Source organism: Mauremys mutica, chromosome 12, assembly GCF_020497125.1.
Source record: "Mauremys mutica isolate MM-2020 ecotype Southern chromosome 12, ASM2049712v1, whole genome shotgun sequence".
Lineage (NCBI taxonomy): Eukaryota > Metazoa > Chordata > Testudines > Geoemydidae > Mauremys > Mauremys mutica.
This window is the reverse complement of record NC_059083.1, coordinates 38,573,044-38,586,257: the sequence shown is the minus strand read 5'-3', so window position 1 is coordinate 38,586,257 and position 13,214 is coordinate 38,573,044. Positions and strand designations below refer to the sequence as shown.

At 48.5% G+C, this 13,214-nt stretch overlaps 1 protein-coding gene across 1 annotated transcript; it reads left to right on the top strand.

The window, feature by feature from the left end:
- Positions 1-895: 895 nt before the first annotated feature.
- Positions 896-1,699, top strand: LOC123346777 (olfactory receptor 14A16-like). The gene has a single exon (XM_044984238.1). It carries the CDS (start codon positions 896-898, stop codon positions 1,697-1,699), a length of 804 nt encoding a protein of 267 aa, XP_044840173.1.
- The last annotated feature ends 11,515 nt before the right edge of the window (positions 1,700-13,214 follow it).

Below are 13,214 nucleotides of genomic sequence, written 5' to 3'. Positions count from 1 at the left end.
CAGGAGGCTTGTTGCATTTAGTGGGTTAGAGCAGGGGGTGAACGGGGAGTCAGGACTCCTGGGTTCTCTTCCAAGCTCTGGGAGGGTGTTGAGTTGAGTGGTAAGAGTATCAGGAGGGGAACCAGAAGGTCTGTCTCCCACAGCAAGCGTGGAAAACAGGCTAAAATGGGGGACGGCACATCGGAACTCCTGAGCTGTATTCCTGACTTGAGTTTACTGCGTAATTCTGGCTGGGTTTGGTCTCCTCCCTATGAGATAGTGCTCCCATTAGAGCAGTTTAAATGGGGGGTAATTCCATGGTATGCAGTGAACTTACCCCACATTCACAGCAGTGCCCTGACAAAAGAATCGGGCCAGCGAGACCCCCAGTTCCCCTCGGTAAACTGACGATAGTAACATTTATACACTGTTATCCAGAGATTGCGCACATCTGGGTGACAGAGGTATACAAATACCTCAAAACCAATTGTTCCTAATTCTCCTCTCCATCATCCTGGTATAAATCAGGAGTAACTCCACTAGAATCCAATGAGCTGATTCTACTTTCTCTCACCCTGGTGTAAATCAGGAGTAACTCCATTTAAATCAGTGGGGCTGTTTTCCCCATCCTCATTCCCATATTACATCAGTCTTCACAAGCTAAAGGTCTGACTCAATGAAATTAGGGTGATTTTAAAAAAGGAGAGTAATTTTACTGATCTAATGCTGGCCCTTGCTCTTTTCTCTCCTTCTGCAGACATCACACCATGTCCTGAGAAAGAAAATGTCCAACCAAACCATCGTGACCAAGTTCCTTCTCCTGGGATTCTCTGATTTTCAGGAGCTGCAGATTTTGCACTTTGTGGTGTTTCTTGTGATTTACCTGGTAGCCCTAATCAGGAATCTTCTTATCTTCATGGCCATAGCCTTCGACCACCACCTTCACACCCCCATGTTCTTCTTCCTGATGAATCTTTCCATCGTAGACCTCGGCTCCATCTCTGTCATTGTCCCCAAATCCATGGCCAACTCCCTCATGAACATCAGGTCCATTTCCTATGCTGGGTGCGTTGCCCAAGTCTTTTTCCTTGTCTTCTTTGTGGGAGCGGATTTTTCCCTTCTCACCGTCATGGCATACGACAGATATGTTGACATCTGCCAACCACTGCACTATGAGGCCATGATGAACAGCAGAGTTTGTGTCTTACTAGCAGCTGGTGCCTGGATCAGTGGGATTCTCTACTCTGTGCTACACACCGGGAACACATTTGCAATATCTTTCTGTGGAGGCAACATGGTGGATCAATTCTTCTGTGAGATCCCCCAGCTCCTCAAGCTCGCCTGCTCTGACTCATATCTGAGTGAAATTGGGGTTCTTGCCTTTACAGTATGTTTAGTCTTAGGCTGTTTTGTTTTTATCATTTTGTCGTATGTTCAGATCTTCAAATCAGCACTCAGGATCCCCTCTGAGCACGGCCAGCATAAAGCTCTATCCACCTGCCTTCCTCATCTCACTGTGGTCTCCTTGTTTGTTTGCACTGGGGCCTTTGCCTACCTGAAACCCACCTCCAGCTCCCCATCTGCTCTGGATCTTGTGGTGGCAATTCTCTATTCTGTATTGCCACCAGTCATGAATCCAATTATCTACAGCATGAGGAACAAAGAGATCAAAGCTGCCCTGAGGAGACTGACTGGTTGGAGATTTTTCACCCAAGAATAAAATGTCTGAAGAATTTATTTTCTGTCTTTCTCTAATTAAAGTTTGCTTACTTAGTATCTGTTCATTTAATGTCAGTTATTTCCATGACTGCACTGCTTGCACACAACCAGGTCTGATTTTGACCTCAGTTGCACCAATGCAAATCCAGATTTACTCCATTGATGTCACTGCCACTGGAGTGATTTACACCAGTAGAAAATCTGGGCCAGTTGTGGCGTAAATGGGTATAAATTGTGTGCAAGAGAGGAATCAGACTTTCACTCTGTGCCAAAACAATATCTGTTACACTGCTTGGCTACTTGTACCCATTCCATGGCCACCAAAGACAATGATGGGAGTTGTCTTGCTTGCCTGTTTGTATATATCAGGAGCAGCTTCATTGGAACCAAAGGAGTCAGACTGGTGTAAGACTGGGGTAGGTGAGAAGACATTTCGGGTAGATCTTTAACACATCAGCGTAGTTCCATTGACTCTGGTGGCACTAAAGCAATTTGCAGCATCTGACCTACTTCCTCCAAAGGAGCTGTATATCCATTGCCACTATCTCGGGAGTGGGTCCATTGTCTCATAAACCACCATTCATGGCCTAACCACGAGAGGGGGACAAGGAGCCAGCCTATGTCAGTCTGGCTCATGTATATATTCAGTCGTGTGAGAGATGGAGAGACTGGCTAGAAATTACAGAAAAAGTTGTAACTACCAGTGGGGTGAGGTTCTGGAGCAGCCTCCCGATGGGACTTGTGGGGGGCAAATCACAAAATTCATTTTAAGAGAGAACTGAACAGATGTCTGAGTGGGATTGTATGACGGGGCTGCTTGTGATGGTGAGGGGCAGAGCTCAGCAACACTGGGGATTACTTGAAGGGCATGTCTTATGTTCCTAAAAGCTCATGCTTCAGGGATTCATCAGGCCACTGTCAGGGGTCAGGAAAGGATTCCTGCCCCTGACCCAGTGTATTCGGGGAGGTTTTTTTAAATCTCTGAAGCATTGGGCAGCCCTGGCTGGAAATGGGACATTGGGCGGGATGTGCCAGGGTTCTGACCTGACACCGAGCCATTCTCTCTTTCTCGGGTTCTTGCCTGGCTGGTTCTTGCCCACATGCTCAGGGTCTAACTGATCACCATGTGGGTATCAGGAAGGAATTTCCTCCCTGGTCAAATTGGCAGGGACCATAGGGGTGGTGGTGTAAATTGTTCACTTTCCTCGGCAGCCTGTGGTGCTGGTTATTTGCCAGGATTTTCTTGGTGTAACTAAATCATTTGCCTGCCATTAAGGGGGCCTCGGGCACTGGTGCCCCTCGGTCTCTCCTATTCTCTGCCAATGGCAGAGAACCATCTAGTCTCCAGTAGAGCCCATGGAGCTGTATTAGTACAACTGTCTGTGATGCCCTGTCCTGTTGGCTGGGAGAGGTGACACCAACTCAGATGAAGCCCTTGACCTCTGCAGCTGCGCAGTGTCGTTGTATAATCCCCACCCATGGGCAGTGTGTGTTATGAGGCCTCTCTGTGCTCCACCTACAGGATAGGGGGCTGTTCCCGTAGCTGTCAGGCAGCCTGGCTGTTCAGCTCAAGCTGTAGAAGCTCGTACTCTGGGCCCTAGATGTCTCTGGTTGAGTCCCCCGGGTGCCAGCCTAGATTAGATGGTGACCCTCACATATGTGAAAGTGGCATGAGAACTTAAGGGGACCATATTCCTGCACTAATCAGAGGCTGATGTTGACTACGAAGCTACTGCAGAACAGCAGCTGGAGTGAGACCTGAGAGGGGAGGGACTCCTTAGTGAAAGAAGGAGCAGGTTTATTCATGGATCATCTCAGACATGCCCTTTCCTAGTCCCTCTGCAACCTGGAGACCAAAGACGCATGGCATGGGCAGGGGTGTGTGTGTTGCTCTCAGCTCAGGTTAGTAGAGATGGGCAAAGTATCTTGTCAATGGGAAATGGTTTCCTCAGCCTCTTCATGACAGATGCTGCTATGTCTTTAGCTGAATTAAACAATCTGCCAAAGGCTTAGAAAAATGTTTCCCAGCTCTTCCCTCAACTAGGTTGGCCACTGACGCATTCCCAGAATACCGGATCTGACGGGTTGGATCACAGAAACCCCTTTGGGAACTGCCACCTATTGTGCCTGGACTACTTCTGAGCCTGTCTTCGCTGCCAGCTTGGGACTTCAGTGCCTTGCCTGGTTTGAGCCAGACACACTTGACTGCTACAAACACAGACCCAGATCTGAACCACATCCGCCAAAAGCTGCAGGCTTAACTGAAAACAGCTTAAGAAGTGTTCCTGTCTCCAACACTCAGATACCCAACTCTGAATGGGGTCCAAACCCCAAATAAATCCATTTTACCCTGTATAAAGTTTATAAAGGATAAACTCATAAATTGTTCACCCTTTATAACGCTCATAGAGAGATATGCACAGCTGTTTGCCCCTTCCCTCAGGTATTAATACATACTCTAGGTTAATTAATAAGTCAAAAGTGATTTTATTAAAAACAAAAAGTAGGATTTAAGTGGTTCCAAGTAATAACAGACAGAATAAAGTGAATTACCAAACAAAATAAACAAAACATGCAAATCTAAGCATAATACAGTAAGAAAGTGATTCCAGATGAACTCTCACCCTCAGAGATGTTCCAGTAAGCTTCTTTTACAGACTAGCCTCCTTCTAGTCTGGGTGCAGCAATTACTCACACCCCTGTGGTTACTATCCATTGTTTGAATTTCTTTCACGTATCCTATGGGGGTGAAGAGGCTATCTCTTGAGCCAGCTGAAGACAGAATGGAGGGTTTCCAGGGGCTTAAATATAATTTCTCTTGTGGGTGGAAATCCCTTCTCCTCTCCTATGCAGGGTCCAGCAGCGAAATGAAATTTTGGATTCACATGGGAAAGTCACATGTCCATGATTGACTCAGAACTTTACCAGACAATGCAACATTCCCAGGAAAGCTCAGATGTGGATCCGTGTCTGTAGCAGGGTGGACCTCTGCTCCTAGTTTTAAGGGGTTTAAAAGTGGCCTGGCAGAGCTTGAGAGCTGCTGCTCTCAAGACTGGGCTGATTGGGGAAGTGGCTGTAGCTGAGGTCACGCCCCAAACTGAGGCACAGCTGGCCCCTATAAAAGGCCAGGGAGGCCAGAGGCCCAGGTAGTCTCTCTCTGCATTCAGAGGGAGAAGGGCCTGGCTTCAGGGAACTGAGATAAGGTACCTAGGGTGAAGCAGGGCTGGGGAAAGGCTGAGGAGCTGGGGAGCTCCAGCCTGGAAAGCCCCAGGCTGCAGTCTAGCAGAGAGCTAACATGTACTGGGCACGTCTAACATAAAACATATTCCAGTCTTGTCATATTTACACTTATAAGCATATTTCTATAAAGCATTATGGGGTTTATTATTTCTAGAAAGCAACATCACACCTGACATTCTGGTACTTCTGGGAAAACTGTGGCCCTGCCCCTACCTCATGGCCCTTCCTGCCAGTGTGACCTTGCATGCATCCCTCATCCATGATACTGGACAAAATCATGTCTGGTTTTCTCTCAGTACCACACAGGGGACACACCACACAAAAAGGGTTTTATCCAGCTTAAAACCAAATGAATAGCCAGCTACACACCATGCCCACCACTCCCAAGCAGCTTCTGCGCAGCTTCCTAGAAATCTCCTCTACCAGGAATAAGTTCTAAGAAACTGGATCTCCTGCATTCTGCCCCAGAGGCACTGGTGGTGGGTATATTGTCCAACAGTGAACATTCTGGAGTAGGGCCTAATGGAGTTAATGGAGTCCTTGAGAACTTGACTCCTTAGGCCTCTTAGAAAATTACAGCTCTGGTCTTAGACCAATCTCCTGTCTTCTCCCTAGACATGACGCCTTCAGGTTAGATGTCTGTAGCAGGGAGCTTACCCTGCTTCTGCCCTGAAGGGCTTAAAACAGCCCTGGGGGAAGGTTGTGGCTGGGAGCTACTAAGCTGGGCTCATTGGGAAGTGGCTGCAGCTGGGCCACGCCCTAATCAGGCCACAACTGGCCTGTATACAAAGGCTGTGAGCCACGAGCCCAGGCAGTCTCCCTCTGTGTGTAGAAGGAGAAGGGCCTGGCTGCAGGGGGCTAGACACAAGGTACCTGAGTGAAGCAGGGCTGGGGAAAGGCAGAGGAGCTGGGGAGCTCCAGCCTGGAAAGAACCAGGCTGCAGCCTAGCATTGGGCTAAAAGGTACTGGGGGTTGCAAGGGGCAGCCCAGGGGTAGGCCAAGGGAGGAGGTCCAAATCCAACCTTGCCAGTGATGAGTGGCTGACACTGCAGTCTGCCCCAGGGTATGGGGTCTAGACAATGACTGGCAGTAGCCGTATACTGAGGCAAGGTGGGAATAGTGGGTGGGGGTTCCCTGGGGAGGGGATACCCTAAGACTGAGGGGTTACTGCCAGAGGCAGCACCCCAGGTAAAAGAGCAACAGGTCCAGGGAGGGACTCGGGAGCCAGAGGACAGGCGGATCACCAGCCTGCAGAGGGCGCACCCCAGGTAAAAGGGCAACAGGTCCAGGGAGGGACTCGGGAGCCAGAGGACAGGTGGATCACCAGCCTGCAGAGGGCGCTCTGGAGCTGGAACTGGGCTAATTCCCAGGAGTCACCAGCAGGAGGTGCCGCAGGGGTGAATCCTCACGTCTACATGTCAGATACACTGCCTGGAGAAGTGCACTTGCTTTATAGGTACAAAGAAGGATTTAGTTCTCCAGGGCTCTCAATTAATGACCAAACTAACAAGAGACTTCCAGTCCCTCCCAGCCCGGCATTTCTCTGATTCTAGGATCTCTGGCGGATATTGAAGATCATGAGTCAATGGTCCCATAGCTGCATACCAGGGTATCATTGCCCAGTATAGACACCTGCACTTCATCACTTAAGGCCTGGTTTTCAAAGGTGTTTAGGTGCATGGTAGGTTTTTCTAAAGGATATAGGTGTCCAAAACTTATTGATTTCAATAGGAGTCAGATGCCTAATTGCTTTTGAAAAACCCACTAGATGCCTAAATACCCCCTGGGGCCTGGATCCATAAAGAAAACCAGGCGTGGTGACCCACAGTACAGCAACACCTAACTTTTAGGCACCTAGAAAATCACTGGGACAACAATAGGGTCACACAGCCTGAGTCAGGCCCCTGGGCTCCCTATACAACAGATAGAGAGATACAGACACTTAAGAATGGGAGTCACAAAATCCAGCACACTAGGAGAGGAGGCGCCTGAGCTAGCTGATGGAAGATGCTGAGGAGAGGAGTGTGTGCTAGCTTACAGAGAGATGCCTAAGTCCTGTCAGGGAGGCCCCTGTGTCTGCTAGTGAACCACAAACCAGTGGAAGATAGGCGTGTGCTCCGTCTAGGGCCTGATCTGGTAGTACCCGATACTTGATGACATCAAATGGATACTCCCCTCCAATCAAACATACCTCGCCCTCCCAAACCCCCACCCACCAAAAATATCTGGAACAAAGAAACAAATCAACCAACCTACAAAATACAGTGTATCTTCGCTATAACCAACCCCAGGGGATCCAAGCCATTTGTTTGTCAAAGCCACAGGTCCATTATAGCAAAAGAGCCCTGCCATCGGGGGCAGCAGCTGACACCTTGAGCCCCCTGGCCATGGCGGAGGCTGATAGCTCTTCTAGCCCTGGGTCAGTAGTGGGGGCAGAGAGCTCCTCTGGCCTCGGGACTGCAGCAGGGGGAGAATTTTTACTCTCCACCCTGAAAAAAGGAGAAGAGCCAGAGACCCCATGTGTGACTTTGATATGGTAACTGTTTTTATGTGGAAAGTGCTCTGATACCATGGTGATGGGTGGCAGTACAAAATCCTCAGACTGACCGATTGATCAATAGATGGAGGGGTCTGTATTGGGATGGATGGATAGCGAGACATGATAAATTCATGGAGGATAGATACATCAATGTCTATTAACCATGAGGGTCAGGGATGCAACCCTGTGCTCTGGGTGTCCCTAAGCCTCTGGGTGCCCGATGTTGGAATTGGACAACACAGGATAGGTCACTCAATAATTGTCCTGTTCTGTTCATTATCTCTGAAGCATCTGACATTGGCCACTGTGTGAACACAGGATATTTATATCGGTGTACATTTATAGTAACTCCATTGACCTGAATGCAGTTTTTCTAGATATTTACACCAGTGTAAATACCTCAGTGTGCATAAACAGATTGCACATTATGTTCTCATGGAGACAATAATGTCAACAGTTGATTATATTTATAAAGAAACACAGAATGAGACGATGGTCATGGGAGAAAGATGGTCATTTTATTTTTTTGGAGAATAACCTTGACCCAATCATTTTCCATAGGGCAGCTTTGATATCCTTGTTCCTCATGCTATAAATGATCGGATTCATCATGGGAGGCACCACGGAATACAAAACAGCCACAATGAGATTCAGACCTGAGACTGAGCTGGAGGTGGGTTTAATATAGGTAAAGCTAGCAGTGCAAACAAACACAGAGACCACAATGAGGTCAAGGATGCAGGTGGAGAAGGCTTTATGTCAGCCCTGCTCAAAGGGCATTCTCAGCACTGTTTTGACGATCAGAATATAAGACATAATTTTATATATATTAAAAAAAGCAGTTTAAGGCAAAGTACACAGTAAAGTCAATAGCCTCAATTTCTCTGAGATATGAGTCATAGGAGGCAAGTTTGAGGAGCTGGAGGGTTTCACAGAAGAACTGATCCATCTCATTGTCTCCACAGAAGATTATTTCAAATGTGTTCCCAGTGTGCAGTGCAGAATTGAGAACACCACTGATCCAGACACTGGCTGCCATTTGGACACAAGCTCTCCTGTTCATCATTGACTTATAGTGCAGTGGTTGGCAGATGGCAATGTACCAGTCATATGCCATGATGATTAGTAAGGGAGGCTCAGCTGTAGCGAAGAAAAGGAAGAAAAAGACTTAGATGATGCATCCATAATATGAAATGACCTTGGTTCTCATGAGGGAATTGGCCATGGACTTCGGGTCGACAATGGAGATGCAGCCAAGGTCTAGGAGGGACAGATTCATCAGGAAGAAATACATGGGGGTGTGAAGATGGTGGTCGAGGGCTATGGCTGTGATAATGAGAAGATTCCCAGTCAGGGCTACCAGGTAAATCCCTAGAAACACCATGAAATGCAAAATCTGCAGCTCCTGAATGTCAGAGAATCCCAAGAGAAGGAACTCGGTCACGGTAATTTGGTTGGACATTTTCTTCCTCAGTACATCATGTGATGGCTGTGAAGTGAAGGACAATGGCAATGGCCAGGGTTCGGCTGCAGTCAGTACAGGCCTCGCTGGAGCCCTAGGCATAACCAACAGTATGAACCAATGGCTGCAAATAAAAAGAGATGAAATAGAACGTATGGCTTTTAAATTATTGTATTATTGTACAATATTTGCATTCCCCAGGCTTTCTTAAAGCTCAGTTTCCAATTATGTGTGGTCAGAAATTTTCTACTTAAATTGTTTTCAAAGAAAAATTGTTTTTTCAATTAATCAAATTTTCATAGAAAGTTTCAGGTATCCTCAAATATATTTCACTTATACTTCATGGGTGTATATATATATATATATATATATATTATATATATATATATATATATATATATATTATATATATATATATATATATATATAGTGATGGAGCAAGGCCGGATGGCTACAGGAAAGTATTGAGGAGCAGGTATGTTAGCTCCAGGCTAAGCAAATCCCTAGTACCATGGGAACCAAAATGGCAGTTGCTCCAGGCTAATCAAGGCACCTGGGGCCAATTAAGAACTTTCTAGAAGGCACCGGAGAGAGCTACATTGATTGGAGCACCTGCAGCCAATCAGGACAGGCTAATCAAGGCACCTGGTATAAAAAGGGGAGCTCACTCCAGTCTAGGGAGGAGGAGCCAGAGGAAAGAAGTGTGCATGAGGAGCTGGGAGCAAGAGACAGAAGGAACTAAGAACTGAGAGGGGGTACTACTGGAGGATTGAGGAAAACACCATACAATCTAGCAGCATCAGACACCAGGAGGATCCTGTGGTGAGGATAAAGAAGGTACTTGAAGGAGGCTATGGGGAAGTAGCCCAGGGAGCTGTAGCGGTTACAAGTAGCACTATAGAGACTGCTGCAATTCACAGGGCCCTGGGCTGGAACCCAGAGTAAAGGGCGGGCCCGGGTTCCCCCCTAGCCCCGCTACTCCTAATCAGACATAGGAGTAGTTGATCCAGACTATGGGTTTCATCCAAGGGGAAAACCACTGAGGGGAAGAAATCCGCCAATATGCGCAGGACCTACTAGAGGAGAGGAGGAACTTTGCCACAACTGGTGTCAGAAGTGGGATCTTTGGTGTGCACAGCGCGGCGGAAGAAAGAGGGTGATTTAAAAAACACAACAACAAAAAAAAACCACAAAAAAAAAAGAAAAAAAAAGGAAGGGGGTTTACAATTTGTTACCACAATGGATGATGTAGTACGGGCACTGATACAAGCCACGGCGGCCCAGCAGGAGGCTACCCGTGTCCAGGCAGCTGCCCAGCAAGAAGCAGTGCGGCTGCAGCAGGAAACTAACCGCCTGCTGATGGACCAAGCTATTCAAGACCGAGCTATGTTGCAGGAACTGGTAAGCCAGGTAAAGACCCTTGCAGAAATGAATCGTGGGCATGATGGGACACGGCTCATTGGCTGCAGAAAATGACGAGGGAAGATGATGTAGAGGCATACCTTCTGGCCTTTGAGAGAACAGCTCTACAGGAGGCCTGGCCTCGAGATCAGTGGGCTAGCATCCTTGCCCCGTTCCTGTGTGGGGAGGCCCAGAAGACCTACCATGATCTGCCTGAAGAAGCTGCAGCAGACTACTCCCAGCTGAAGGCAGAGATCTTGGCCAGATCTGGGGTAACATCCTCAGTACGGGCCCACCGGTATCATGAGTGGCGGTACCGGGAAGACAAAACCCCACGATCCCAATTATATGACCTCGTCCATCTCACACGAAAGTGGTTGCAAACAGAATCCCGGAGTCCGGAAGAGATACTAGAGGTTCTGGTCATCGACCGGTACACGAGGGCACTGCCACCAGATCTCCGCAAATGGGTAGGCCAGAACGATCCGTGCACCTATGATGAGATGATCACGCTGATAGAAAGACGCATGACAGCCAGGGAATTGACCCAACTACACAAGGAAAGCCCCTTCCATAGCAAACACCCAACCCCAACCCTGGAAGGAGGGACAGCCAAACCCCTGGGGAGTCCTAGGTGGAGGAAGAGGGGGGCTGAAAACCAACAGAGACTCCAGAAGGAAGGGATTGGCCTGAGTGGAGGGAACCCTGTGACTAAAACCCCTAGCCCACAGGATGGGAGACTGACTAGAAATAGTTATAGATGTTATGCATGTGGGGAGTGGGGACACATAGCAGCACAGTGTCCCAGCACCGAAGAGCCTATGCAATGCAACTTGGGGGATTGGGAGGTCCCATGCTCCCTTATCCACCTGGCGGGCATTGCGTTAGCCCCACATAACTATACCAGGCCAGTGAAGATAAATGGAACAGAGACTACAGCACTGGTGGACTCAGGAAGTGCTATCACCCTTATATCGGGTAAGCTGGTAAAAAGTAGCCAGCTGCTGCAAGCCAAACATGTAGCAGTGACATGTGTGCATGGGGCCATGAGCCAATACCCCACCATCCCAGTGGAGATAGAGGTTCAGGGGAACGCCATTGAGGTGACAGTGGGCGTTGTACCTAAACTCCCATATCCTGTAGTTATTGGGAGAGACTATCCAGGGTTTGATAATTTACTTCCCCCTGAGAGGCTGCAGGGAAGTGGAGACCCTGTTGACAGTGACTCATCACTGGGGGAATGTCAACCCCCAATGTTTTCTGAGTTTTCTCAGGATCTATTCTCAGCCCCCCAAAAGGCCCGGAAGGCAAAAAAAGAAAGGAAGGCCGCGAAGGCTTTGGGAACCCAGATCTTGACCCAAGGCCAGAAGACTGCGCTAGTAGGCAGACGGGCACGAGCAGCCAACAGTGAAACTACCAACACGGAAGGTGAGCCGGAGGCTGGCCCCAGCCATGAGGGCGACAGGCCATTGGAAGAAGCAGAAGCCGGCTCCTGGGAGCTCAGGCAGGTTAGTCCTGGGAGAGAGATGTTCGGACGGGACCAGGCAGAGGACCCCAGATATGATAACATCAGGAAAGAGGTGGCTGAGATAGATGGGATACCAGTGGAGGGGAAGGTCCGAGGTCCAGGACCCTACTTTATAGTGAAGAAAGATCTCCTGTACCGTGTGGTGCAAATGCAGGAGCAGGAGATACATCAACTTCTGGTGCCCCGAAAACATCAAAAAGCCATATTGAGCCTCGCCCACAGTCACTTGTTTGGAGGACACTTAGGGGTAGAGAAAACCCAGGCCAGGATCCTGCGGAGGTTCTTCTGGCCAGGAATACATGAAGATGTCAGGCGATACTGCACCTCTTGTCCAGAGTGTCAGCTACATAGCCCTCGCCCACACTTACGGGCCCCTTTGATACCTCTTCCAATAATAGAGGTACCATTTGAACGCATAGCCATGGATCTGATTGGGCCCCTAGAGAAGACAGCTCGGGGCCACCAACATGTGCTGGTTGTACTAGACTACGCAACCCGATACCCGGAAGCTGTCCCCCTACGCAACACAGCTTCCAAGACAATAGCTAAGGAGTTAGTACAGATCTTTTCCCGGGTTGGGCTTCCCAAGGAGATGCTGACTGATCAAGGGACACCTTTTGTGTCTAAATTGATGAAAGATCTCTGTTCATTGCTCCATGTACAAGCCCTACGGACCTCTGTATACCACCCACAAACAGACGGCCTTGTGGAAAGGTTCAATAGGACCCTCAAGGCCATGATCAGGAAAGTGGTGAGCCGGGATGGGAAAGACTGGGATACCCTATTGCCTTACCTCATGTTTGCCATCCGGGAAGTTCCACAAGCCTCCACAGGATTCTCTCCATTCGAATTACTATATGGGCGCCACCCCCGAGGCATATTGGATATAGCCAGAGAAGCCTGGGAAGAGGAGCCAAATCCTGGAAGGAACATAGTTGAGCATGTACTACAGATGAGGGATTGGATAGCCCAGGTTACACCCATTGTATGAGAACACTTGGAAAAAGCACAGGAGACCCAACGGACCCATTATAACCGCCAAGCAAAGCTTCGACGGTTCCAACCGGGGGATCGAGTAATGGTCCTTGTGCCCACAGCAGAAAGCAAGCTGTTGGCCCAGTGGCAGGGACCCTATGAAGTAATTGAAGCCGTGGGAGAGGTAAACTATAAGGTACTGCAGCCAGGCCGCAGAAAACCGGAGCAAATTTACCACATCAATCTTCTAAAACCTTGGCATGATCGAGAGGCATGCTTAGTCACCCGGGAGACTCTTCCCCAGGAGGATAACGTACATGAGCAAGTAAAGATATCACCCGACTTGACGCCAATCCAAAAGATCGAGGCAA